Raw genomic sequence first — 27,969 nt, forward strand, 5'->3', positions numbered from 1 at the left:
TGTTACATGTGTGTTTTACCTTTTATTATATCTTCTTTCTCATAGTGAATGAGAAAATCTGAACTATATTGACAACTGAATTCTATGGTGAAATTATCCTCTACCAAATCTGAAAAAGGAAAAGGGTCATCTTAAAATCGGGACGATTTTACAAAGTATAATATTGATATAAATATCATCTCAAGTTGTTCACCTCCAAATTAAAATATTATGCTGTTCAGTGCCTTACGAAAACTAAAATGGTAGAAGACATTGTGGAGGCATTTTCCACTTTGACGCATCAGTGGTACACAGAATATGCATGTGGTTGACCTTTCAAGGACACCTGATATCATCGTCATTGAAAGGGATTCGTGAACACATGCTTCAGATACAGTCGTAATCGTACACTCGACTTTGCTTTCAGTGTTTTGCCACTAATCGCCAACGATTAAACTACAAATAAAGACATGATTGTACCACAAAAAGTGTGATGTAGTAGAGTGAATCCAATATCTCACATAATGAACATCAAGTTAAATTACTTTAAATTTCCAACTGGTTGTGCCATCGATACATGATGCTAGATATGCAAATTAGATCACTTGCAAACAGCTACGACTGAAGGTATCTTACATCATGAATTAATAGGATTCCATGTTCCTGAAACATACTATTCTATGATTCAAAGAAGAATGAAAATAGCCTTACTCTACTTGTATATATGTTTGTTGTTAAATGCTGCAAAAAACATATTGATATCACAAGTGACGAGAAATTCAACGTGTCATAAAACAATTTGGTAAGATAGCAATGATAACAATGTTCCCTGAAAGTGGTATCACTAACTGTGAATCTGTAAGAGTGCTATGAAAGTGGTATCACTAACTGTGATTCTGTAAGAGTGCTATGAAAGTGGTATCACTAAGTGTGATTCTGTAAGAGTGCTATGAAAGTGGTATCACTAACTGTAATACTGTAAGAGTGCTATGAAAGTGGTATCACTAACTGTGATTCTGTAAGAGTGCTATGAAAGTGGTATCACTAAGTGTGATTCTGTAAGAGTGCTATGAAAGTGGTATCACTAACTGTAATACTGTAAGAGTGCTATGAAAGTGGTATCACTAACTGTGATTCTGTAAGAGTGTGATGATGATAGGCTACATGATTAGCGTGCAACTGTGAAGCTCATATAATATCCACAAACGATTCGTGTATCACATGCACACATATCAGATGCAAAACTTACAAGTCCGCCTGTATATTCCTTCGTTGCACAGATCCTCTGTACTATTCAATGTCAGTCTGTTATAGCTACATGAACCTGAAGAATATGTAGTGAGCGTGATATCTAAGGTGAGATTTTGTGGAGGGAAGTGGCCAACGATGATGTAGGTGGAGTCAGCAAGATAATATGGATATGTTCCAGGAAATGATGGTCCGATTAACTGGCCGCTATTTGTACTGTACACTAGTAGGTTGTTGTTCACATCTGAAATAACAATGTAAATGCTGGACGATAGAAGATATCATGTTGAAAGTAGAGTTTTGGCGTATTAAACCTTTGGGACACAAATTGCATAAAGGCAAACGGTTTTTTAGTGCCTGTGTTCATATTGTTGGACATTCATGTGACACACAGGGAATCCATAAATACAAAGACGCCAAAGAAGTTGTTTCTTAACTACCATTCTTAACTAACCATTCTTAACTAACCATTATGTTTCTTAACTACACCTGATATAATATTCAAGAAGAGGTTTGTCTATAAAACACACTCTACCTTGAACAGCGTAGTTGACAACAAAGCCGCCACATGGTTCTATGGAGCATTCTCCGGAATTCGTCACGATGTCAACGCTACCGAAAAATGCATCTGCAATAAAAATGGTTCTGTTATGGTTACATCTTACATGTGAGTTTCGTCTCAGTGGTATATTTGGTGCACCTTTGAAAAAGTTTGAATTTTGTGTATTGTTTGTTGTTTATCGCCCAATAGATATGCCATTACAGAGGATCCAGTCCAGAATTACAAGTGAGTGAGTGAGTTTTGTTTTACACCGCACGCAGCAATATTCCAGTCATATGGCGGCGGTGTGTAAATAATCGAGTCTGAACCAGACAATCCAGTGATTACCAGCATGATCATCGATCTGCACAATTGAGGACCGATGACATGTGCCAACCAAGTCAGTGAGCCTGACCACTCGATCCCGTCAGTCGCCTCTTACGACAAGCATAGTTGCCTTTTATGGCAAGCATGGGTTTTCTGAAAGCCTATTCTACCTCGGACGCCCACGGGTCCCAGAAATACGTGAAATGAGTATGGTAGCAATAGTGCGTATGGTATTTCAATATGTTACATCAGGATGAAATTAACTTGACTTCAAAAGACGAACGCATATCAAGGCATTTTTTACGAGCATTTTTTACGAAACTGTCCCCTTTGTTATCCACTGTTCACGACGTTTGTATTTTTGGCTTCAGAAAAATAACCACCCATGAATATGCACATCTTTCATCAAACAAAAATGGCGTTGACTTTGAAATTTGAAATTTATACTTTTTTCAATTTTCAATTGAATGTCTTCGGCAACAGCATTGTTGTGACAGTAATTCAAGCTTATCCGTTACACTGCACTTATGTTGGTCTGGGTGATTAAACTGTAATACTCATGCAAACCTCTATTCAATCACTTGCCACTAAGGGAACAATATGAAATAACAACACACCACATTACCAAAAGAGGGCGTAATAGACTTGTGCACTGTTATTTGACAAATCCATGTATTGAAGAGGTCTAAACAATTTTGGCCATTTGGTCAAAAAACTAGTAATCAAACTTCTATATGTACTGACAACATTACTATTTCTGCTTACAGGTTGTCTTAAAGGTGGTTTCTGTGCATATTTTTGGTCCGCCATCTATGGTGAACCAACCAAAATCACAGTTAGGGCTGGTCGTGAAGTTGAGAGAGACGAAATCCAGGGTTAGTGTTTGCAACTTTCCACTGCCAATGATGGTGTTGGTGCAGTTGTTGTAGGTGCAGTTGCAGGAGGAACATGGCGCCGTTATCTGTCCAGATGTGTTTGTGTGGGTGGCAGTGCAGATATCTGCAAAATGTATGCCAGTCGCTATTTATTCTCCATCTCATCAATCTCCAATCTTACAAAGTTATGTTATATATATATATATATGTTCTGACGTCAAGCACATTGGAAAAGATGACAACAGTGCCAATGTTAAGATACTTAACGTAGTCCATCTTTCAGTATATTTTCATAATCGTCATACATGTAGGCCAACTGTCAGTGCCGAACACAATTGTCTGTGAATTATGTAGGTAAAATGTAAAGTATATCGCAAACCATAACTGTCGGGCTCAGGGAACATAAACAAACATCGAGGGTACCTCAACCGATGGTCCCCGAGGGTTACAATGCATCTCGCTTCTACGAGGGGGACATACAAGAAAATAATAGAAGAGCGCACAGCCAATGAGACAGCGACATATTTGTGTGAGGTAAGATAAAGTAGTATATGTCCCATGCGGTAACTCGAATATATACATATAACTACTTACACCTACACCAATAATCGCGAATGTGCCAGCGTTCGGCATTTAAAGGTCAGTCTCTCTTTTAAATACAGCACTGGTAGTGAAATTTGCTTTCGTCAAACCTTACGGGATTCCACAATTATACATCAGCCAGAATGAACAAAACATCCAATACAGATTATTTAAAAATAAATGTGTAATTGCAACATGTTTTCTTCAGTAGGAGCCCAATAAAATGTAGACAATTCAAAAGGGCAAATCGTATGGATAGACATATGTTATATGTTAATTGGTTGGTTTGTTGTTTAACGTCAAACTCAGCAATATTTGATAAGGTGACAAAATCTAGGAACATGTAAGCTGATACATGTTATTTACTGTTAACTATGTAAATACGTACTTTTTATGGAGAACAGAAATGACGACAATCGGTAACAAATGAATAATGTATGTAAGGTAATCACATAGTGTACCGTTTGTATCCTTGCCAACAGAGTAATACAACCAAAATCCTCTGCTGCTGGTGTCATAAGCGGTTCGGAACTTGACGATGAATCGATCCCGAAAGACATCTGAAACAAAAACATTTGTACGATGGTCACTGATGGCGTTGCATTATCAACGCCATTGAAATGGTAACAGCAAAGAGATTTGGAAGCGAAAGCTGTTCATCGTCTGTTCAAGTTAAAAGATCATCCATGATTTCTCTCCACATGACCAATTCAAGAGTTGAAAGTGACAACAGATACGGAAAACAAGGACGTATAACACAAGCGGATCCCATAGTTTACACAACCACTTTTCACAGTTTGATCACAGAGAGACATATGGGTCACTCAAACGCATCGCACAGACGATAAAACGGATGAATCACCTGGAAAAATCACGCACATGGATCATGAACACACTCTTTCCTTTTCGTTTCAGAGATTTTAATTCTTACACGTTTTATGGAACGTTGTGCTGTTGCATAGCTTAGGACCTTCGCCTATAATAAGCCAGTCATTGTCGCAGCCTGAATTCCTTGCAAGATCCATTTTCAACAGGTTAATGGCGATGACCTGTGACTGCCCATCACCCACGATGATATACATGCAGCTGAGGTAGCTGGTTTGGATCCCGGGGTAGACAGGACTCGTAATCTCACCCTCACTGGCGGTGAACGTCATGTTGCAGTTGTCTGAGGAAAAAAACAGGTCTGGACTAAATCCACTTGTCATCTTCTTATAATTCCTGATACCATACCCATCATTACTGAAACCTACCAGCAAAAAATGTGCTGTACTAGATACCGACAACATGGAATATTTTTTATTTAAGAATATTTTTTATTTATATTATTTATATTTATAATGTATCATAACATTGTTCTCAAGCATAGGAATAGGGAATAGTAAGAACCAGGTCATAACGTCTTGAGTTGATTCAGGGAACATATAAATCTAGACCGGAACTAATCATTATATCAGTATATATCAGTATATACATTTTTTAAAATATCTGGGTTATGCTTGCTCAATCTTTCAAAATGAATAATGCTTGTACTGAAAAATACTTAACCCCACAAGGACATACTGACACATGAACTCTATACCAATACTCACCAATCATAGGGTACACTTTTAACACAATAATATAAGATATGTATGTAAACCGCCATTTGTTCTATATCAGCCAAGTTCTTTACTTGACACTTATGATGTTCATCTACTAAGCGTGATGTTGATATCACAAATATTACCTTGAACAGCGTAGTTGACAACAAAGCCATCAAACAAACTCCCTGATCGATCTCCACCATGGGTTACAATATCAATACTGCCAAAAAATGCATCTGGAACAAGAGAAGTTTCGGTTAATTTTGTTTGCGCCTCAGATTTGATAGAGTTGGCCGGAAATGTCTCATACATAAATTTGGTCATTGATGGTATATATTTTTTTTATAATGACCGTTCTCATGTACCAAATAATAGTTCCATGATTATACATCAGCCACCGTGGTGAGTTGATGAGTTAGAGGATATCAAGCACAAAAAATACTCAGTCCCGAGATCTCATAGGGCGGTTGGAGTTCATACCTTCATGTATTACAAAAAGGCATTCTGAAGTCACATTCCACTGAAAGAAAGAACATTATTTTCAAAGTCAAAGAAAAAGACTCAGTGAATCTAGGAATGATCCAAACAGTTTCCAAAACTGTTAAAATCGTGTAAGGTGAACCTTTCAGCTACTCCATGCAAACCTGTAGATAAATGGTTTAAACACGTTAATGAACTTTTAAACTGGATGTGTGGACCAAAGTGGATACTGACACTGATATAGAGGATGAACATTTTGCTGTAATAAATTATTCTTTTTCAGAAGAGGAGGTATTTCTGAGTTAAAATATTAAAAATAATAGGTAACCAGAAGCAGATGGATTAGTTTGGGAATTCTTTAATGCTACTAAGAACTGTATTTCACTTTTATTAACTAAGCTGTTGCATGAACATATTGTATGATAGTTCGGTTTTCCAAAATGTTGAGGGAAAGCATCAAATGACAGATCCACATAACTATCGATTAGTTCCAATGCAAGATTCTAGCCCCAAGAGCTGACAATAAACTAAAACACTGGTGTGATAATAATCATACAACTACAGAGGTACAAGCTGGATTCAGACGTGATTGTTCAATAACAGACCATATTTTCACCCTTCAAGCTATGGTCATTAAATATCTGTCAAAGAAAAATGATGGAAGGTTCTGTTTGCCTCTTTATCGGCTTTTCCAAGGCATTCGACTCTGTTAATCCTTCTTGAGATTTTGATAGAAAAGAGTGTAAAGGGAAAATTTCTTAAATTTATTATCAACATGTATTCTATACTGTGCGCTTGTACAAGAACCGTTCGGAGTTATCACCCTACCGCAAATAAAATATTGGTACCCGCCAAGGATGCACTCTGAGTCAGCAGATTTTTAAACATTTTCACGACAAAAACTGGCTTTATATTTCTAATGTATTTCCTCTACTATTTACTGATGATGTACCGACTGTGCCAGACACTGCTTTATAGCTCGCAAAGAAAATTAATATTTTTGAAACTAACTGTGCAGATACAGGAATGAATGTGGCCAAATCCCAAATTATTGATTTTAGAAATGGTGGTCCTCATCGAAGTTGTGAATATGTACAGATATTTCGGGATTGTGTTCAGTCCTAAATTGTCATGGACTAAAGCACAATCCTGTCTGGCAGCTGAAGTAAAAAGCTGTATTTTCTGGGATGTATTAATCCAAGGACATTTGTGCGATATTTGATTCCATGATTATACCTATTCTGAGTTATGGATCAGAGATCTGGGAATCACTTATTGCAGCAAGTTCTGGAAGACATTTCTTAAAGTCCAACAATAGCATGGTGCTTGGAGAGTGTGTCAGACTCTCATTCCAGTACCACTATACTTCTAGATCAATAATGTACTTGTGCAGGCAGTTGCAACTACAACTCCATAGACTCCCTGATGAAGCCTACCAAATACTCAAATCTCTGGATGGTAACAATAAATCTACCTGGACTTCACACGTATGGTTTCAGTATGGTTTTGGGTTTGTAAGGATCTCACAAGAAGTGGGTTGAAACATTTATATCTGTCTTCAAGCAACGATTTTAAGACTGCTTCCTTCAATTTGGCTCACTGCATTTGACTCTTCATCTAAATGTAAATAATAGTCACAATTTACATCTTTACTTAACGTTGAGCACTACTTTCCTGTGACCTCCTACCATATCAACGTAAAGTTCTAAACATTCCTAAACTTTCTGAAATAAGAAATAATTATTTCACACGCCAGCATACCCACCCTGCAGCAATTGAAACCTTTGTGAGTTTAAATACCTGTAACAATATAAATAATCTAAAAGCATAAGCCACATCCCTGTCCACTGTATGAAAACTAAGAAGTAAACCAGCACTACCAGTACTACAACTGACTACAACTAACAGACCCTGTATTTCAATCGTAATGTCTGTTTGTCTGTTGCATGCAATGGGTAAGTTTCCAACGTATCCGATGAGGTCATACACGAATAGACATCAACATGTGAGAGGTCAGGAAGGAACTAGAGAGTTCGCAAATTACATATTGCAACCGTACTTTATCACAATTTACACTGAATTAATCGAATTATCACCACCCATCTCATAATACTGTGTGTGAAGCCTTGGCTTCATGTGTACATGGGAGGTTGGGGTGTGATGAACGTGGGGGCACTTTGTGATAGAACTTGTAGAGGGGCAAGGACCCTGAGTTGATGCTGAGCCTTACCAACCCGACCGTGCCAGGATCATTCGAACCCTCTCTGCTGCATACTGTTTTAGTCTATAAAACACATAATGATAATATGGCCTGCTTGTATTGCGCTTAAACTGTATGCATTGCATACTCAAAGCGCTACCAGCTATCAGGGAAAAGGTGGGGTTAGACAAGGCTTTTGAAAAGTTCATATGACGAAATAGTTCTCAGCTTTGTGGGGAGAGAGTTCCAAAGATGTGCTGCTGAAAACTGAATTTAATAAGAGGGCACTGTGCTATGACAGGCCACACCAACTGACGTCTCTCAGACCTTCCTGTCGCAGAGGGCACTGTGCTATGACAGGCCACACCAACTGACATCTCTCAGACCTTCCTGTCGCAGAGGGCACTGTGCTATGACAGGCCACACCAACTGACATCTCTCAGACCTTCCTGTCGCAGAGGGCACTGTGCTATGACAGGCCACACCAACTGACATCTCTCAGACCTTCCTGTCGCAGAGGGCACTGTGCTATGACAGGCCACACCAACTGACATCTCTCAGACCTTCCTGTCGCAGAGGGCACTGTGCTATGACAGGCCACACCAACTGACATCTCTCAGACCTTCCTGTCGCAGAGGGCAGTTACACCAGCGGGAGATTCATGCATTACCTCAATAGGCAAGATGAAATACGATAAGTAGGGGAAGGACAAAACGGGTCAGTTTGAAGTATATTGCCCGGCGTCACCATATGGCCATCTTCTGATGTGAAGTTGTGAACATTTGAACGAGATGACGTTTTCGACGGTGACAGCCATTCCTGAGTTTCACTTGCTGTGTGCAGCTGCTGTAATACATTGTATGCCCATAGGCCACCATCAATGACGTCTCATTGCCTGGCACGTGCATGAGCGTCTGATTGTCTCCAATCCGTACTGTGTTCACACCTGTAGTTATGTATAAATGAGTTGTGTGCCTACATTCATATTTTCCGGTGTACACAGTTTCTTTAGTACACTTATGTTACATACATACATACATACATACATACATACATACATACATACATACATACATACATACATACATACATACATACATACATACATACATACATACATACATACATTCGTGCTTACATTTCACTTCTTTGGAGATGTAGTTTTTGAGGTCCTCTATTTTTCAGACAGCAAGCTTAAACACGTGCAAGTCCAGAAACGTGTACAATCGCACACTTGTGATAGATTCTCAAAGAATTTTTCAGTTTGAATATGTACGATATTGTTGCTATAAATCTACATATGTATAACACATCTTTAACTGAATCTTGAATCTTTGTCTTTTGTTGAGTTTTAATGTGTCAACATTCAACTCTGATTATAAAACAAGTTTTCATGGAAGCAGGGAGACAGCATCAGTGTTTCAACTTACATGTTGTCATGAAAGGTGTCGAAGTACATATTTTCTGTCCGCCATCTATGGTAAACCACCCAGCATCACAGTTAGGGCTGGTCGTGAAGTTGAGAGAGACGAAATCCAGGATTAGCGTTTGCAGCTTCCCGCTGCCAATGATGGTGTTGATGTAGTCGTTTAAGGTGCAGTTGCGGGATGCAGAAGGGGACGATATCTGTCCAGATGTCTTTGAGTGGGTGGAAGTGCAGGTATCTGCAACATTGAAACATTGAGGTAAATATTTCGCCATCTCAATCAGTCTCCACCAAGCCAATCCCCAATCCCAGGAAATTACAAATGTGGCTTTTACTGTACTATGTGAGAGAAGCATGAACGATTCATTAAAAATGAGATCACAACAGTTGACACAGAACTATGAAGTGTATTTCGCATGCTTCTTTTTATCACCATACATCTTGTCGTGCCTCTTTTTTCTATTTTATCACAAACTTTATGGTTTAGGTTTTATCACCTTTTGCGTTTCCATTTCCGACAAAACATACCAAGAGCTGGACTCACTCAAACGGATCCCCACATGACATATATTTATTTTCAGATACAGCTGACAAATAAATCGCAATATTTCTTTCAAACAATTACACTTCAGCTCCTCATTAATCATCAAGAAATTCAACCGAGTCCGAGACAATCCTTTCTTCGCTTCCACAAAATGTACATCTGTTATTCATAACAGACAAACTTGCTCTCGTATTGTTGTTGCAAATGCAAAGGTATTTGATTTAAACTCTTGCGAAATAGACTTCGTGAGACACAGAATAGAGCCGATTATTACCAATGAACAGTGCATATAGAGGTAAGGTTATAGTGTACCGATTGTGTCGTTGCCAACAGCATAATGAATCTTAAATCCTCTACTACTGCTGCTGTAATCGGTTCTGAACTTGATGATGAATTTGTCCCGAAAAACATCTGAAACAAAAACATTGTTACATAAACAATGCATCAAGCAGTTGAACAACAGATATGTATTAAACAGCCAGGTCACAAACGCGGATTATACTGATTATCTTCAACGGTGGAAAATAGTTTTACAGGTGATCGTGAGCGTTTTCTGACGTCTTCAAGAGTTTTGGTGCTGACCCCAACTGAAACATAAGTTAATGTGCTGTCTGCTCAGCTCATTGTTCGAAATGTGGCCCTGTTTACCCAGCAATGAAAAGTACGCCGGGTCGCGAGATGCCAATAAGGCCTCTAGCCTACAAGTGACTCAGAGGCAGCGTAGATGGACTAATGAGACGAATCACGCTGACAGATAACACTTACATATCTTATGGAAGGTTGTAGGGGAGCACAGTTTAGGACCATCATCTATAATGAGCCAGTCGCAACTGCAGCCATAGCCACGGTTGTAGCAGTAATCCAGATTTATCTTCAACAGGTCAATAGCGATGATTTGCGTGTGTCCATCACCCACGATCACGTACGTGCAGCTGAGGTAGTCGGTGTGGATGCCAGGGTAGACAGGACTGGTGATCACACCCTCACTGGCGGTCAACGTCGTCGAACAGGTGTCTGACAATGAGACAGAAAACAGAACTATGACTACCAGCGGTCCAGGCATTTCCCGACGACTATAACATAATGAACTGCCTAAACTCATTATCATCCTAAACTTACAACGACGGATGACATCATTACATAATCTTTTCTCATTTGATAAAGAAACATGTATATGTCCAGAACTAAGGTCAATGATTCTACAAAGGACACAGTCGACTTTCAGGATATTGTTTTCTGACCTTTACATGTGTTTAGTTTTCATTACGTTTTTCAATAATCGAAAAAAACCAAGGTCATATTCATTTGTTTACCACAGTGAAGCAATTTAATAGCAATAATATTGCAAATCTTTAACATATTTTCATACATTTCATTGTTGTTCCAGCAATGACAATCCGTTGCATTAACTGCACAAATGCAGTTTAATAAACAAATGCACAGTCTGAAGACTAGGATGCCAGAGACGTGCACCTCTACAAATCACTCAAGGTCATGGCGCCTCGTGATACGTAAGGCCTAGATGACTTCAAATCAGGTAACCAAGCTCCACAAGCAAACAGCTGTTCAGAGGTGGAGAACCAAAAACAGGAATCGACTGACGGCAGACACACAAGCTCTATCTCAGACACACTCTAGCTAATTTCGTGAGTGTCAATGTTAGGCTTCAGATTTCACTTTGGCGATGTAAGATTTCAGAGAGGGAGAACATTGTCTGTCGTTCTGCCATTCATGCAATTCAATGGTCATGGACTGGCAGTCTAACATAGACGTGGAAACCTTATGGCCCATTCTGCAGTTTTAAAGCGTAACCTTTAACGAAACTCTGACCTTCTTTTCTCGTTCATATTACTGCAATTTATTATGGTACATATATCCGTATGTTTTGTTCTACGTTTTTCAACGTAAGGATAAATGGGTATAAATGGGGGATTAACCTCCCAATCGACTGTTCAGTCATGGCTCTCTGCTACCAAGTTTGGACCAATAAATCTTTCAATAATTATGAGGAAACAATTTATTTTAAAAAATAGAACATATAAAAATCAATAAAATTTGAAATGATCATGAAAGAACTCAAATGCTTTTATTGCTTAACGAAATACACAGCAAAAATGTAAGTTAACCAATTAACTAAATTCTGGTCATCTTGTCACCTTCTGTTTATATAAGCAATGATATACATATGCAACTGTGTAAAATGTAACAAAGGAAAGAAAATTTTAAAAATCCAACAGTTCAGTCATGCCGTAGTGACAAGTAGAACAAGTGAAATCATTAACCTTGTCAAGGTTCTGATTCAAAACTATGACAAACATGATCACGGCTCATTGTAGGGAAAATGGAACATTTAGGTGTGACAGATAAACGTGTACTGTCTCTCATGTTCGTGCGATGTGTCTGTAAGTCAAAGATATTACCTTTCATACTGTATTCATAAAGATTGCCTCACTCTGGTCAGTATGTTTAATTGGACCCGTGAAGGTCCCGGGGTAGAGTATGCCTTCTGCAACCCATGCTTGCCGTAAACGCGACTCAGCTTGTCGTAAGAGGCGACTAACGGGATCGGGTGGTCAGGCTAGCTGACGTGGTTGACACATGTCATCGGTTCCCAATTGCACAGATCGATCCTAATGTTGTTGATCACCGCATTGTCTGGTCCAGACTCGATTATTTACAGGCTGCTGCCATAAAGCTGCAATATTGTTGACTGCGGCGTAAAACTAAACTCACTCACTCACTCAGTATTCTTAATTGAGATTTAACATTTCTTTTCAAGTAAGTGGAGGCTGCCCACTTCATGTACTGTATAGAATCGGCGGAGCTGCCCCCTCTCACACCCAAAACAACTTGAGATAGAGGCAACAATTAAAAAAAAAAGTTCAAGTGCGTAAAAAGATGTACGGAATTTCTCCACTTCACTCTGCATTTTAATTAATTTTAACTAAATATACACAGACAATACCTTGTATAACATAGTTGACATCCAATCCACCACAGGAGTGTGTAACTGTATCTTCACCATTGGCCACAATATCCACGCTGCCGAAAAATGCATCTGAAAATTATATGCTGCCTACAGTAATTAAGGAAACTTTTGCGTACAATGCCAGAACATTAAATAAAGCACAGTGCGTATATTACAGTAGTATACTTTCAGTCCATCAACATGAACATTCATATCCTACTGACATCGAACAAGAAATAACCCTCGGGGATCAGGAGAAATTACATGAATAACTGTTGTCATTACCAAACAGTTATTCAAGATACCCCAATGCAAGGTTTAACATGGGTATCTGTGGATCACTTTACACTTATTAGTACGCCATGAGACACTATGGTCACAGAAGGTTTAGTTTGCATATGCTGCGTCTCCGAGTATCCCATTCAAAAACATTCTGAACTGTATTGTCATTTCGTAGCGTCACCGTGTAAATATCTAACTGCAGTCGGTAACAGGCCAGTCAAACAGATTTGACTTTAATGCAGTATAGAGCAGATTTCTTGGATAGAGGTCAGTTATGCGAGTGGTCCATCGTGGCTCGTTGCGATAGGAAAGTTAAAGGAAAGTTAAGTCCATCTGAAGTTATAACACTGTCTAAAATATGTTTTAGTTTGATTGGATATGGCCACATGTTTGCAACAATATACTAGTATTTCAGAGTCACAGAAGAGGCAGTTCTTGTTTTCTGATGTGGTAAGTATTAGGCGTTAGGTATACTGGCGTTTCCTATTCTCGCTTTACTTAGGAATATCGGTTAAAATAATACAAACAGTTCTTCTCTTGTGAATGCTTGTTGTTTTTAAATGGAGAGACTCCTCCTCTAACATCTGCATCTTTCAACTGCTTGATCCATCAGATGTATTACTACTCTTGAGTTTAGTGAAAAACTCCTATTCCTCCATAACGAGGAAGTAACGTTATGAAGTGTGAGTTAGAGGAATCATGTCGGCGTAAAAACGTTATGATTTGTCAAAGTTGGTAAAAACTCACCAATATTCGTTACATTGCTAAATTTTTATCATTCGCAGACTAGGGCCACTTCCTAGTTAGCGGTCAGTGATGTAAACAACCGCTAAGTATCGCGCATCGGCGATCTCGGCAGAAAACGTGTATATCTTCACATATGAGTATGATTGATATCAGATGATTATTCGACAGATATATGGAAATCATTTCAACAGTAAGTGATACGGATGGCGTTTTGCATGAAATGAACTAATGTAATTGAACTAATGAACTAACAGGTAATTTGAACGGCGACATGACGTCCGTCCTTTATGACGTAACTAAAAAGTCCACATTGATTCGCTTTGTTTTTGCGAATTATCTATACAAAACGTATCGTTGAGATCACAGGCGTCTTTATTAGTCAGATGTATTTATTTGTGTCAGCACGTTTCGTTTTTCACCTCTAAACGGTTTAAAACGAAGAAAGAATGCAAATGAAAGAGGGAAATAATACAGACAGCAGAACTGCTTCAGCTTACATGTGGTTTTAAAGGGAGTTGAAGTACATATTTTCTGTCCGCCATCTATAGTGAACCACCCAGCATCACAGCTAGGTCTGGTTGTCAAGTTCAAAGAGACGAAGTCCAGGGTTAGTGTTTGCAACTTCCCACTGCCAATGATGGTGTTGGTGCAGTTGTTGTAGGCGCAGCTGCAGGAGGAACTCGGCGTCGATATCAGTCCAGATGTGTTTGTGTGGGTGGAAATCCAGGTGTCTGCAATATGCATTATCTTAACCATCTGAAACCCAAGAACTTACAGACTACCCTTGTAAGGCACTGCATCAGGGCTTGAAGTACTATCGATTACACAGTGGACGATGACAATCTTCATACAATTAGAAGGCACTTCTACGGGATCATATACATCCTAAGTATTGTAAACAAGTCATGTAGAAGTCATATTGCCAACACTGACATTTACTTATTCTTCCAGTTCAGTAACCTCATGGGCATCTTATATTTACATCACAAACTTTAATTCCAGGTTTGGATACATACAACCCTATAATGCCAAGATATACCGTTTGCATTTCATTTCAGATACAGCTGACAAATAAATCGCATTAGCTGTTTAAAACAAACTACACTTAAACTCCTCATTAATCATCGACTGAGTCCGAGAAATTCTTTTTTCTCTTCAACAAAATGCACATCCGTTACAGTCAACCTGCTCTGGCATTGTTGTGGCAAATGAAAGGATATTTCATTTAAGCTCTTGTGAAACAGATTTCGTGAAATACAACATGCGCAGAATGGAGAACCGATTATTACCAATCAACAATGCATATAAAGGTAAAGTCATAGTGTACCGTTTGTGTCGTTGCCAACGGCATAATGAATCTTAAACCCTGTACTGCTGCTTCTGTAATCGGTTCTGAACTTGATGATGAATCTATCCTGAAGAACATCTGAAACCAAAACGCTGTTACGATGATCGTTGATACAGTTGCATCATCAAATCCAAGGCTAGAGAAAGCTAAATAGGAGACGCGAAAGTTGAATGCTGCCTCTGTTAAAATAGCAACTCATATTCGATTTCTATGAACACCTGTTATTCGATGACTATATATAATTACACCGACGTAAGACACACATGATGACGCACCGCGGAGATGTAGGACGTTACACAGACATGGGCATATTGTATGCTAAAATGCCAGGGGCATATAATAGAATAGCATTACAAAGGCGGACCAAGTAGACACATCACAGGGAGTTACTACAGTACACGGGGTCATTTCGAATGAAAACGTGATACACAGACACACAAACCCACACGGTCCTTGCATGCGGTCTATAGAGTTTGGTGGTATAGACGAGTCACACAGATGGATCATATGGTCATATCGGCCACACTGACAGATCACACATGCGGGGAATTCATGTCCACTCCCCCTTTTCCTTTCCAGTCGGCTCATCACTCACATGTCTTATGGAAGGTTGTTGGGGAGCACAGTTCAGGACCATCGTCTATTATGAGCCAGTCGCAGTTACAGCCATAGCCATGGCCGGAACAGTAATTCAGATTTATCTTCAACAGGTCAATAGCGATGATTTGCGTGTGTCCATCACCCACGATCACGTACGTGCAGCTGAGGTAGTTAGTAGGGATGCCAGGGTAGACGGGACTGGTGATCACACCCTCACTGGCGGTCAACGTCGTCGAACAGGTGTCTGATAATGAGACAGAAAACAGAACTATGACCACCTGCGGTCCAGGCCTAAACTCTTTATCACCCTAACTTTACTGCAACGAGTTGTTCTGAGTACAGAACAGTAGTATGCGATTATAGAAAAAGTGTATGATGCAATTTTCTTGTCTGCCTCATTCAAGTACGTCAAGCAAACATCATCAGTTGTGAATATACACAGAAACGTTCCGACAGTCTATAGAGACATGAGTCATGGTGTAGTATATTCATCATCGCATAAATGGGAAGCTGTATTGTTCATGTTCATGAATAATCTACACCCAAACACCTTTTCATGTATTAGAAATTGGTTAGTAATAGTACATTAATTAAAGCCGTTTAGGGGACAATGCACCAACAGGGATAAACTGATCAAAGATGAAAAGCAAGTGTCAAGCGATAGACAGAAGGGTAGGAATAGCACAGTTCACAGATACAACATGGGTCAGTCATGGAATGTCTCAGTCATTTCAAGTCCCTGATCACGCATTCACATCCTTAGTAAAGGGTGTGACCATCTTCAGCAGGGATACACGCCCATATCGCTGTCCCATCGATGTCTTCAGCCTACGAAAGCCGTCATTTGCAATCCTATTCCACTCGTTCCTAAGAGCGTCTGCGAGTTCTTTTCGGTTCGCTGGGGGTCAGATGCCGATTCAGATGATCCCACAAATGCTTTATGGGGTTTAAGTCCTGTGAGCGTGGTGGCCATGTACGAACCTGGATATTCTAGGCGTTCAAGAAGTTCTGGACAATTCCCACAGTCTGTCGTGCTGCAGAAGCGTTCCCTGTAGTTGCTGGCGAAGAAATTGTATTGCCATGGTTTGAAGAATGTCACCTCTGTATCTCTGAGTGCTCAAGTTGAGTGCTCCAAATGAATGCACTTCTTGGAGGCAGTTTGGCGCTAGTCTTTCTGATTACGATTCTCCCTTGAGGCAGTATACTCGCACCCGGCCGTCATGATGAAACATGGTGAATCGACTTTCATCCGTAAAAACCATTCGCAACGTATTTCGTACCAACCAGAGACGTACGGTACCACGTGTGTAGTTCAGGGCCCTTGAAATATAGCTGTTGTTGGCGTCCATCAGCCTCATACCGTTGTTAGCCGGGGCATACTTTCGGTGTTTTTCTGTCAGCTGGGATGTATGGTCACCGATTCGATGCCTTTTAATACTAGTTCTCGGCGAGCATTTTGAATGAGGTCACAGATTTGTTGTGCTGCAAAATCGGTCATTGCGTACCAGAAATGCCATTCTGTTAAAAGTGAATGTTTGCAAGAAAGATTTTTAATAGTCTGACGACAAGAAAGGTTCAGAAAAGAATATGTATTGTTTATATTTAAGGTTTTTAGTTATATATTTTAAGGATTTTGATATGGCATTGGCTTCTGTTGTGAAAATAGAGTTGTTAACAAGCAGTTGAGAAGATATTGTATTGAATCCAACGACAGTGACATATGCCAATGTGCCACCATCCGGATCCATCTATAAATAAGGATTATGTAATTCAATAACTTAGATTAAACGTGGATATTGAATAGCATATTGTATCTTTAACCATCTTTAAAGGCGGGAGTTCCTTTGATATTTAGTGTTCCAGGTGACACTGATTCAGCATTGAGAGCAACACAAAACACACACAAAGGTCCCAGAAGGTCTTCACTTAACTCCGGTAATGTCCCTTAACTAAGCACCGTATTGCGCTTTAATGTTCAGTTCTTATGAGAAGAATGTATTTGACAGAAAGTACAACTGTACCTTGGATGACGTAGTTGACCACAAAGCCACCACAAGAGACTACAGATGGATCTCCACTGTAGGTCACAATATCAACACTGCCAAAAAATGCATCTGAAAAAAAAGAAGCGTTTGATAAACTGCACGTTCAAATTTGATTGAATCGTGCACAAAGGTTATTCACACTCATTATGCACAAATTGGTGGTGGCATGGTTAAAATGTTGAAACAATTTACTGTAATATCCGGAAAGATAATTTATAACATCTATGCTCTATGCTTTTTATGTTGTCACTCACTCAATAAATGTGAATATTATGGGAGCATAACTCCAGATTCAAAGACAGGTGAACAGATACTTTGGATTTAGGTCACTACTATAAGATAGGATAAATTCACAAATGTCCATAGAAAACGTGACCAGATGGAAGTAAATGTCCTTCGAGCAAATCCGTGTACCGCTCACTGGTCATATTCCCTTCAAATACATAGAAGGGTGATGCCCTGACGCAGATATATCCCCGCACACCTTAAATTTGGGACTTTACTTTGGGAGCGGATACAACAGTTTTTACAGTTTCTTTGGGCCAGTAGAGTTTCAGTGTATTAGGAAGCCGGCACACAGAACTTTCATCTGAGCAAATCACATTGCTCCAGTTAAAATTTCTATGCTGTAAGCACCAGTTCAACCTTTGCTCCTTTTGTTCAGATTTCATAGTCGGTGATGGAATTCCTTGACTTTCCTGCCAACCCATTGCATGCAGCTCAGTTCTAATTGTCTCCTTACAGACAGCCACAGTTCCTCTATCAGTCATATCCAGCCTTAAGTTTTCTAAAAGCCTTCGTAAGAACAAGAATACCAAGCCGCCCCCTGTCACTCCTGTTAATTTTCTGGGCCTACCTGCGCCTCCCTGGTGCTCAATGTCATATCCATTTGCAATATGTTTCAAAACACTATAAACAGTGGAATTACTTGTTCTACTTGAAATCTGATTATAATCATACTTTTTATAATACTCTAAAATGAATGTCTTCTCTAAATCGTTCATTCTGATAGCAAGTAAACTCGTCACAAACTAATGAAAAAGGATTCTCTCTCTTGAATAAAACCGAGAACTTGATAACTGGTCAAGGTTTCTTATAATAGAAATCCAGTTCCTAAAATTCTCAATAATTCTGGTCATACTATACGTGTTCTGTTTCACAGCGAATTCAGGTGTATTCATTGGGTTTACATACCAACAAGGATAAAACGTCAGGGACGTACCACCTTGTGTCTTTGGAAAACAGTGTGCCTTCAGAATTAACACCAATATCCCAAATTATCGTTATTACGATCGAATTATGCTCTGACAGGCCAGGCAGATACATTTGACGTCTCACACCTCTCTGTCACAGAAAGCATTTATGGTAGCTGTAGATCGACGGATTACCTCAAAGGAAATAAAACGCATGTAGAAATAAAATGTGTATGGAAATTGCCTCCAGGTAGCAGTGATCTAAGTTCCATTCGGAAGTGATATGAGCAATTCACTCGAATGACACTTGATCACTCGTTTCATGCTGTTTTACATCTTGATAAAAATCATGACTGATTGTAACTTACGAGTGCTGGAGTATAAGCTGGATTTCATGTGTACGTAGGTAAATGAGAGGGAGGAAATCTTCTTGGGCATTAAACGATATCAGCTAATCTAAGTGTGGAGCCATATTAAATATCAAATATTTTGACAAAGCTAAACTTTCTGAACTTCCTGAAATGGTAAAACCTCAGGCAATTCGTTTGAGTCTCAGGGAATCCATATGATATTAATTAAGTTTGTCTCCATACAGAAAAAAACATTGTTCCGTGATATTAAGAAGGATTGTGGATAATCTGCCAGGCTGGGCTTTGGCTGTCAACCAATTATTTCTGAAACATGTAGTCCTTGTAGGTCTTTAGTTTTCAACTATATGGTTTCCAGCAGCGTTTAAAACGCTGTCATTGCAAACAACAATTAGTTATCTGTCGGGAGTATTGATTTGTTTCAGATGTTACCTGTATAATAGAAAGGAGTCAGCACTGGGTATTTTCAGAAAATCTAACAAATAGCATAAGCTTACATACATGTGGTTCGAAAGGGAATTGAAGTGCATATTTTCTGTCCGCCATCTATAGTGAACCACCCAGCATCACAGTTAGGGTTGTTCGTGAAGTTGACAGAGACGAAGTCCAGGGTTAGTGTTTGCAACTTCCCACTGCCAATGATGGTGTTGGTGCAGTTGGTGCAGGAGGAACATGGCGTCGATATCTGTCCAGATGTCTTAATGTGGGAGATCGTGCAGTTGTCTGCAACAGTGGGATTAAATTTACTTATTCACATCTTAAAAATGCAGGAATGGGTTTGTTCTACTTAACGGTAGCGTCAAGGTCATCTTTTGAGATCGGGATATTTCTTTTTCATACTACGTGGGTTTCCACAAACTGTAGACCAACTTTGTTAACAGACAAATCCTTTCAATATAAAACCTTCTCACATATGCTTCGTTAGCTTTTTCACTCTTTTCCTACGCTCCCGACCAGCATACCGGTTAAACATATAATCAGAAAACATAAATTGTGGATATACACATACGCCCTAGGTTGCCAGGGGCGATGGGGTAGCCCAGTGGTTAAAGCGTTCGATCGTCACGCAGGCCTGGGTCAATTGTCCCTAAGGGCACAATATGTGAAGTTCATTTCAGGTGTTCCCGCCGTGATATTGCTGGAATATTGTTATAAGCAGCGTATAACCCAACTCGCTCACTCACTATCGGTTGCCATGATGTGGGTTCATGTGAGCCATTTGAGGTTGAATGCATAATAAATAGATAGAAATGAAATATGAAATCATTAAGACGATACATTACTATAGCCAGTGAATACTATCTGAAAAGTTAATGAATCTCGTACCCTGCGCGTCCATGCCAATAGAATATCGAATCTTAAAACCTCTTCGAGTGTTGCTACCATCACTTCTGAACGCCATGACGAATCTATCCTGGAAGACATCTGAAAAAAAATGTTAGGATGGAGTTGATTTTTGAATGGAGGCATATCACACAGATGTATCATGCAGTTGTGCCTCCCAGATGTAACATACAGATGTCACGCAGACGCATCACACATACGTATTAAGTAGATGCTTCATACAGTTTTATCATACCGATTTATCACCGATTCATTCCCGCACTTGTGTGATGCGTACAATGGAAGCCCTCTAAACTGGACCTGCAAATTCTACTGGTATAGCGAGCGTACTGGTTTGGCGAACTTGAATGATTTTTTTCCGTGTGCTGCAAAATACAACTGAACAGCGTGTTGATAGTCATCATATGGTCACAATAGGGCCGGAAATTTGCATGTTTTTATTGCGGGCAGTTGAAAAACAACCATGCGTCAGTGTGTTAATTTTTGTCAAATTCAAACGATTTGTTTTAGTACTGATGTTTTCTTCAAATTTAGTTTAAAAAAAATTGACGCTGTCTCAAAATGTCCGAAACTGTTTTCTTGCCAATTGGTACTTAATGCAATATCTTTTTGAGTAAGTCGAGGAACTGCATCAACATCTTTTATCAGCTGAATTTCTGTTCAACAGTTAATTCCAGCCTCGCCAGCTTGACTGGTCCAGCCATCTTGACACGGTGAGCAACTGACAAATTGGGAGACGTGAATTAATTTAAAGGTCACATGCAGCCAAACAATCAAACATTATTAAAACAAAATCAAATTTACTTTGAATGTTTTGGGATTTCCAAAACCACGGCCTCTAAAGACCTCAGTTGTATCAAGTATAATAAAATGTTTATCTATTTACACAATATTAATCAAAATATATCTAATGACTCTCTTTTTAAAAAGCAATACTGGAACAACAATTAACAATTAAAAATCCTTCAAAGTTTGTCATTGAAATATTTATCCCTTGTGGTGGAAAAATCAAAACAGTCAAGCAGGACATGCTTGATCCTGATTCTTTCATCACAAGGAAGCAAACCGGAAAATCCTCACCTTTTTACATGTATTCGAGGGTATATCGCGAATGGCCAATGCGACATCGTCGCATAATTCACTCCTCAAATCTAGACTGACAGCCCAAGTAGGTGTAACAGTTGGTTGGTAACCAACAGAGGACCATGCCGTATTGGCTAGTAGCAATATCATTAATTTAACATGATTGAATAATTTCTGGTAAACGTGGATGTTGAAAAGATCATTTATCCTGTAATTTTGAAGACATTATTCTTGATCCAATGACAGTGGCACATGCCACTGCATCACCATCCTAGGGACTCATCTGTAAATAAGGATTTGTATGAATCATATTTTATTCAACCGATTAATTTCTTATTTATATTGTAATTTATTAGTTTCTGATATTTATAAGTTTCAGTTTAGGTCGACTTGTGGCCTCACACATTGCCAAGGGCGAGAAGAGAGAATGCAAGTAGGAGATATAATTTGTAACTAATCCTATTCCTAAAGACGGAATAAGAGACGTATTCTTGCCAAACAGATCCTTATGAACATGATTATAGACACTGATAAATGCACGGTTGACTCGTTAGAGTATAGTTTAGTTTTATGCTGTAAGGATATTTTATACGGCCTTGGTTAAGAGATGGTAAATCGGCTTCGGAGTTGAGTGTTAACAGGAGCAGTCTAATAGACACAAGATTGTTTTTTCAGTCTTCACCACGGACAAGGGAGCTATAATCCAGTTTTGAACGGACGGTGATCGAACGGATATGGGGTCTGTACATGTTTTAAACTTTTCACCAAGGCTTCTACAGATGCTGGTCAAGGGAGACGTGAAAATAACGCCTTAATGGTTATATTAGGTAGTTATTTTGGCTGGAAAACAAATGTTACAGTTCTCAAAAGTTTATCACCATTTCTGGAAAAACAACTTTTGTTTGGGTACGGCCCAGAAGTGGTCAGTGGTGTCACATTGACACAGGACAAGGACGGATCACATGTACTAATTATACAGACGATTCATACAGACAGCTCACACACATGGTATACACATGTAACATACAAACTTTTCACATTGACGTGTCACAGAATGATTCAATTATTTTCGGACCTATCACTCAGTCAAGGCAACATTTCTAGCAACAGATCATGCAGATGGATCACATTCGGGTATCACAGACGGATCATACGTCTCATACACATTCTTCCTTTAAAATGATTCAACGCTTACATGTCTTGCTGAAAGTAATGGGGTAGCAGAGTATCGGACCATCGTCTATAATGAGAGAGTCGAAGGCACAATTGGTAGTTGCCTCTAAGTCCAGTTCCTCCAGCTCCACGGTGATGATCTTGGTGTCTCCATCACCCACGATGACATACCTGCAGTTGAGGCTGTTGATGTAGTTTTCTGGGTAGCCAGGACTGGTGATAACACCCTCACTAGCCGTCAACGTCGTCGTGCAGTTGTCTGATAATGACAGAATTCAAGACTGTAATTGTAATCTTTTGTGCTTTGAACATGTTTCGACAAACAAAGGAGAGAACATTCTGCAATGGCGTTTTAAAAATACACAAGCTTTTACCTCGTGTCAGGTCAACCCCACCAATCTGATTCTGACTATCCTCATACCATTGTCTGCATTGTCTATGTTTCACTTGATGTGAATGAGACTAATCGTATCTCAGTTAATATATTAAGAGAGAGTGAGTGAGTGAGTGGAGTTTTACACCGCACTCAGCAATATTCCAGCCATATGGCGGCAGTCTGTACATAATCGAGTCTGGATCAGACAATCCAGTGATCAACATATGATCCTTTATGTACCAACGCTCATCACCATCACCTTCACCTCACAGCAATGGTAACTACACAGTGATTGTTTGCGTTGTTTTTATGATATTATACACATTACTTCTGTTTCTTAAAATATTAGACACGTGAAGGTTCGCTGTGGGAAAGGCCTTCAGCAACCGATGCTTGCCATCAAAGGCGACTGTGCTTGTCGTGAGAGGCGACTAATGGGATTGGGTGGTGAGGCTAGCTGACTTGGTCCGCACGTGTCATCGGTTCCCACTTACGCGGATCGATGCTCATGCTGTTGACCACTGGATTGTTTGGTCCAGACGCGAATATTTACAGACCGCCGCCATATTGCTGGAACATTGCTAAGAGCGGTGTAAAACCAAACTCACTCACAATCTAAGTTGCTCCTTTAAATTTCCAATGCGAAAATATATGTATTTCCAAACTATTTATCAAAACTTATCTAATAATTCTATTTATTTTGAAAAATTCAATCATTAAATGCTAGCATTAAAATATCCTTCACTGTTTTGACATTGAAATATTTATCCCTTGTGATGGAAACATCTGTACAGTTAAACTTGATCGTGAGTCTTTCATCACAAGGGATGCAAAACGGAGGCTCCTCCCGAGGTATTCATGAGTATATCTAGTAGCGCCAGTGCGACATCGTCGCATGACGACTTCTTCAAATCTGGACTGACAACCCAAGTAGTACTATAACCAATACAGAGTTTTATTTCATGCAATGTACTTGGGCGTTCCATTTCTTTTGCGTTAAGTCACTGATATAAGATCTAATAGCAGTTTTGTAATCTGAGTATGGGATAAGAAGTGGTGTCACAGATTTGTTGAGCGCTACCTTAGAAGCAAGAAGCCGTTGTGTTCCCAGAAATGCCAACCAACAAAAGACGATGAAGCATTGGCCAGTACAAGCTCGTCATATAATTCAACAATTTCTGTTAAAAGTGCATGTTTATTAGAAAGAGTCTGAATGTACGAAGAGGGTCTGAAAGAATGATATATTGTTTAGGTTTCGGATGTTTGTAAATATATTATTGGGCTGCCAATATGACTCTGGATTCTGCTGTACAAAGGGAGCAGTTATTCGGTATTCTGAAAGAGATTGTTCTGGATCCAATGAAAATGGTACAAGACACCGCGTCACCACCCTTAGATCCATCTGTAAATAGGTATTTGTATGTATTTTATTTATATTGTAATTCATTTGATTGTGAAGTTTCAAATTGTGAAGATTAAGGTAAATTTGCCAAGGAGGAGAGGAAAGCAAACGGGAAGGAGCTACATATTTTCTAGATCAGTGCCAGCAGCAGAAAGGAAAGATTTCACTGTTATACCAGGAGGCAGAACAGGAGAAGAATTTTTTGTTGTACAGATCCACCTAGGTGAGTGAAGACACAGTTATATGCAGGGTTGTACTTGTTAGAACATAGTTTTGTTGTTAATTTTGTTGTTAAAAGTTAATTTTATTCGGTTTTGATTAAAAGATGGCTCGTCAGCTTCGAGGTAGAGGCTGACAATAAGTGAAGTTGTGAAGGAATCAAGAAAAGGCTTAGATGACGAGACACAGTAACTAAAAGTTCTGAACAGACCGATGATCGGTACGTTTTTAGGAGGGTAACTTGATTTCCTTCAATTGGAAATGACTTTCGACAAGTCAAGTGCCTTCACACATTTAAGTTTAAGGGATATAATAAGTGGCACTAAAAGTTATGCAACACGCACTTCTCCAGTAATGATTAAACGTTAATGTAGAGACTATAGTTACAAACATTCAAATACTTTGGGAATCACTAAACACAAATAACCGTCCACACAGGAGCTGATGCTTTTTCACAAACTGTGGACAAACGCATTTATCTGTATTCAAGTGTAAATCACCTCATTTGCGTTCGCCTGTCTTGGTATAAGCTGCGTAAAGAATCATATAATGTAACTGATATCCTGATTCTGATCGAAAACTTCAGTATCCATGATACACTTGCCAAAATAGCTATTCATAACCCTAAGACAAAAGTTTTGACGAACAATGTTGAACACCATGCAGGCGCGGATCGGTTATCGTGTACGTTATTTAGAGTATATTTTGCGGGCCGAATTAATATTTCAAAAAATGTCGATACGTAAGTATTTAGATATACTATCAAGGCAATGAAGAGGTGTACCGTGTGTGTCCATGGCAATGGAGTATTGTATTGTAAACCCCCTTCCAGTGACGTTGACATCAGTTTCAAACTGGATGACGAATCTATCCCGAAAGGTATCTGAAACAAAAGCTTCATTCTTAGCATGGAAGAGTATCAAACAATAAATGACACAGATACCTCACTTAGACGTATTACATACATTTATCAGAAATATCATATATCATATATATCATAAATAGTGAATACTCCACGCGTACGGATTACACGAAACGAGTGTCCATCCTATAGGATATGGCCAAAATGTACTTAACCGAGTGTGATATTTAATTTTTACTCACGTCCTACCTGCAAAAAATTGATGTTATTTTTATAGTTTCAAACCGAAACCGTGTCACAAAGAGGATGCGGAAGAATTTTGTTGTAGAATGAATGAATGCATATGCTTCTAATGTGAGAGAAAGTTATTCCGTCACACCGCGACCTAAATGAGAGGTCATTGTTTTCCACTCAAATCGTTAGATCAGGTCAAGTTAAGTGGTGACGGCACAGGTTAACGCGATACGACACTCGCGATCATGTACTAGATTAGTGTGCAACTATATTGACCACGCGGGCAATAAAGACAATGAAACCGGCATATCACACAGACCAATCAAGAAACGCGCCAGACAGATGCACTGTGTGATGCTTCAAACAGATTTATTGCTTACATGTCTTGTGGAGACTTGTTTTCCGGCATATCTTTGAATCATTGCCTATAATGAGCCAGTCGCAATCGCAGCTGAAGCAGTCTTCCAAGTCCAGTTCGTTTATATTTATAGTGATAATCTGGGTTGGCCTCACACCCATGATGACATATGTGCAGTTGAGGTTGTTCATGTAGTTGCCAGGGTAGCCGGGACTGGTTATCGAACCCTCGCTGGTGGTCAGCACCAAGGAGCAGACATCTGCCAATGTGAGAGAACAGGTGATAACACTGTACAACCATGTGTGCTCATAGCAATTCTTGACAGTGATCGCATCACTAATTACAAAACGGTATTGCAATCTGAAACTCACAGCAGCACATTATTTAAGATTGAGGACGGTCTATTTGTAATTTTCATATCATACACGAACTAAAAATACGCATACCAGATACTCATTTCAGTCCAGCTGCGTGTTTAACAGAGTGTTTATTTCGTTGATCCGGCGACTGTGATATATCAAGGTAAATAATACACTAACTGGACTAATTAAATCCAAACAATCTTCATCATCAGCCGTGAAAACCAACAATGTGGTATGGAACTTGGTCTAGAAATATTTAGTAGATACTCCCATCATATAAGGAACACTTATCATTTAGAAGATAGGACATCTGGACAGAAACTGAACGCGTTAAAATGTCTTTGTGAGAAGAGCCATCGACACTGTCCCAGTGATGATCGATACTGGGTGGCCGTGAAAAGGTGAGCGTATGGTGAAACAAAGGTCACGCGCCATTTAGTCAAGGCTTCAAAGTCAAGGCAGTGAGTTGAATCGAACATCAGTTTTGTCGGTAATGTTCAGATTTGTTGTGGTATATATTTCATGTCAAACTCTGGGTAATATCCACTCAATGAAGTCTTAAGTAGTGCAGACGTCAGACAAAACATCTGTTCATCAAGTTCATATGCCTTGTCTCGGTTCAACATTCATTGACCTTGTTTTATGGTTCCCTGTGACAATGGCGCCTCCGCTGCTGGGCGCTTCCACACGCCATATATTTAATTCAGAACATTTCCACTGACACAATAGGAAGTATACGTCACCAGAATATTATACTATTGCTGAATCAAACGGTCGCTTTACCGCTTTTGCAACAGAGTTTCGACTATACACCGGACGTTGCTCAAGTTGCACAGGAGTACAATAGTAAAACTCCTTGATTTGTCACCCATTCCGATTCTGGAAGAGGAGTGACGTTACATGCTCCAACAAGAACTTCAACTCCGGATATGGAATGACCTTTCACGTTCATCGACGTGTTGTGACTACAGTGAGTAGGTACCAGGCCTGCATCAATGCACAAGGTTGACGTTAACCGCCTCTTGTGTTGTGATATTTTTCATACATCTGATACACTCTCCTTACTCATTGTTGGTCGTTAGCATACATTTGTCTGTCCATCGTGATAAAAGACGACTAACGATCCAGGCTCGCTTACTTGGCTGGCACGTCATCGCTTCCCAATTGCTGAGATAAATGCTCATGCTGTTGAGCACTGGATTGTCTTGTCCAGACTC

The 27,969-nt window shown here is 39.4% G+C and overlaps 2 protein-coding genes across 2 annotated transcripts in view; one reads left to right on the top strand and one right to left on the bottom strand.

Annotated features, from left to right (window-relative positions):
* Positions 1 to 27,969, top strand: part of LOC137262209 (large ribosomal subunit protein uL11-like) — a 394,062-nt gene that overhangs the window by 118,443 nt on the left and 247,650 nt on the right. The window lies entirely within an intron of this gene.
* Positions 3 to 27,906, bottom strand: LOC137261964 (cubilin-like). Its single transcript, XM_067799771.1, has 21 exons — positions 27,891 to 27,906; positions 26,413 to 26,649; positions 25,721 to 25,819; positions 22,962 to 23,198; positions 20,666 to 20,764; positions 19,841 to 20,062; positions 17,755 to 17,847; positions 15,729 to 15,977; positions 15,113 to 15,211; positions 14,283 to 14,516; positions 12,754 to 12,846; positions 10,554 to 10,802; positions 10,101 to 10,199; positions 9,249 to 9,482; positions 5,252 to 5,374; positions 4,484 to 4,720; positions 4,014 to 4,112; positions 2,861 to 3,094; positions 1,763 to 1,855; positions 1,229 to 1,471; positions 3 to 109 (listed from the first exon to the last, which is right to left on the bottom strand). The coding sequence occupies exons 1-21, from the start codon at positions 27,904 to 27,906 to the stop codon at positions 3 to 5; spliced, it is 3,396 nt and encodes a 1,131-aa protein (XP_067655872.1).

This window comes from Haliotis asinina, chromosome 14 (assembly GCF_037392515.1).
Source record: "Haliotis asinina isolate JCU_RB_2024 chromosome 14, JCU_Hal_asi_v2, whole genome shotgun sequence".
Taxonomy (NCBI): Eukaryota; Metazoa; Mollusca; class Gastropoda; order Lepetellida; family Haliotidae; genus Haliotis; species Haliotis asinina.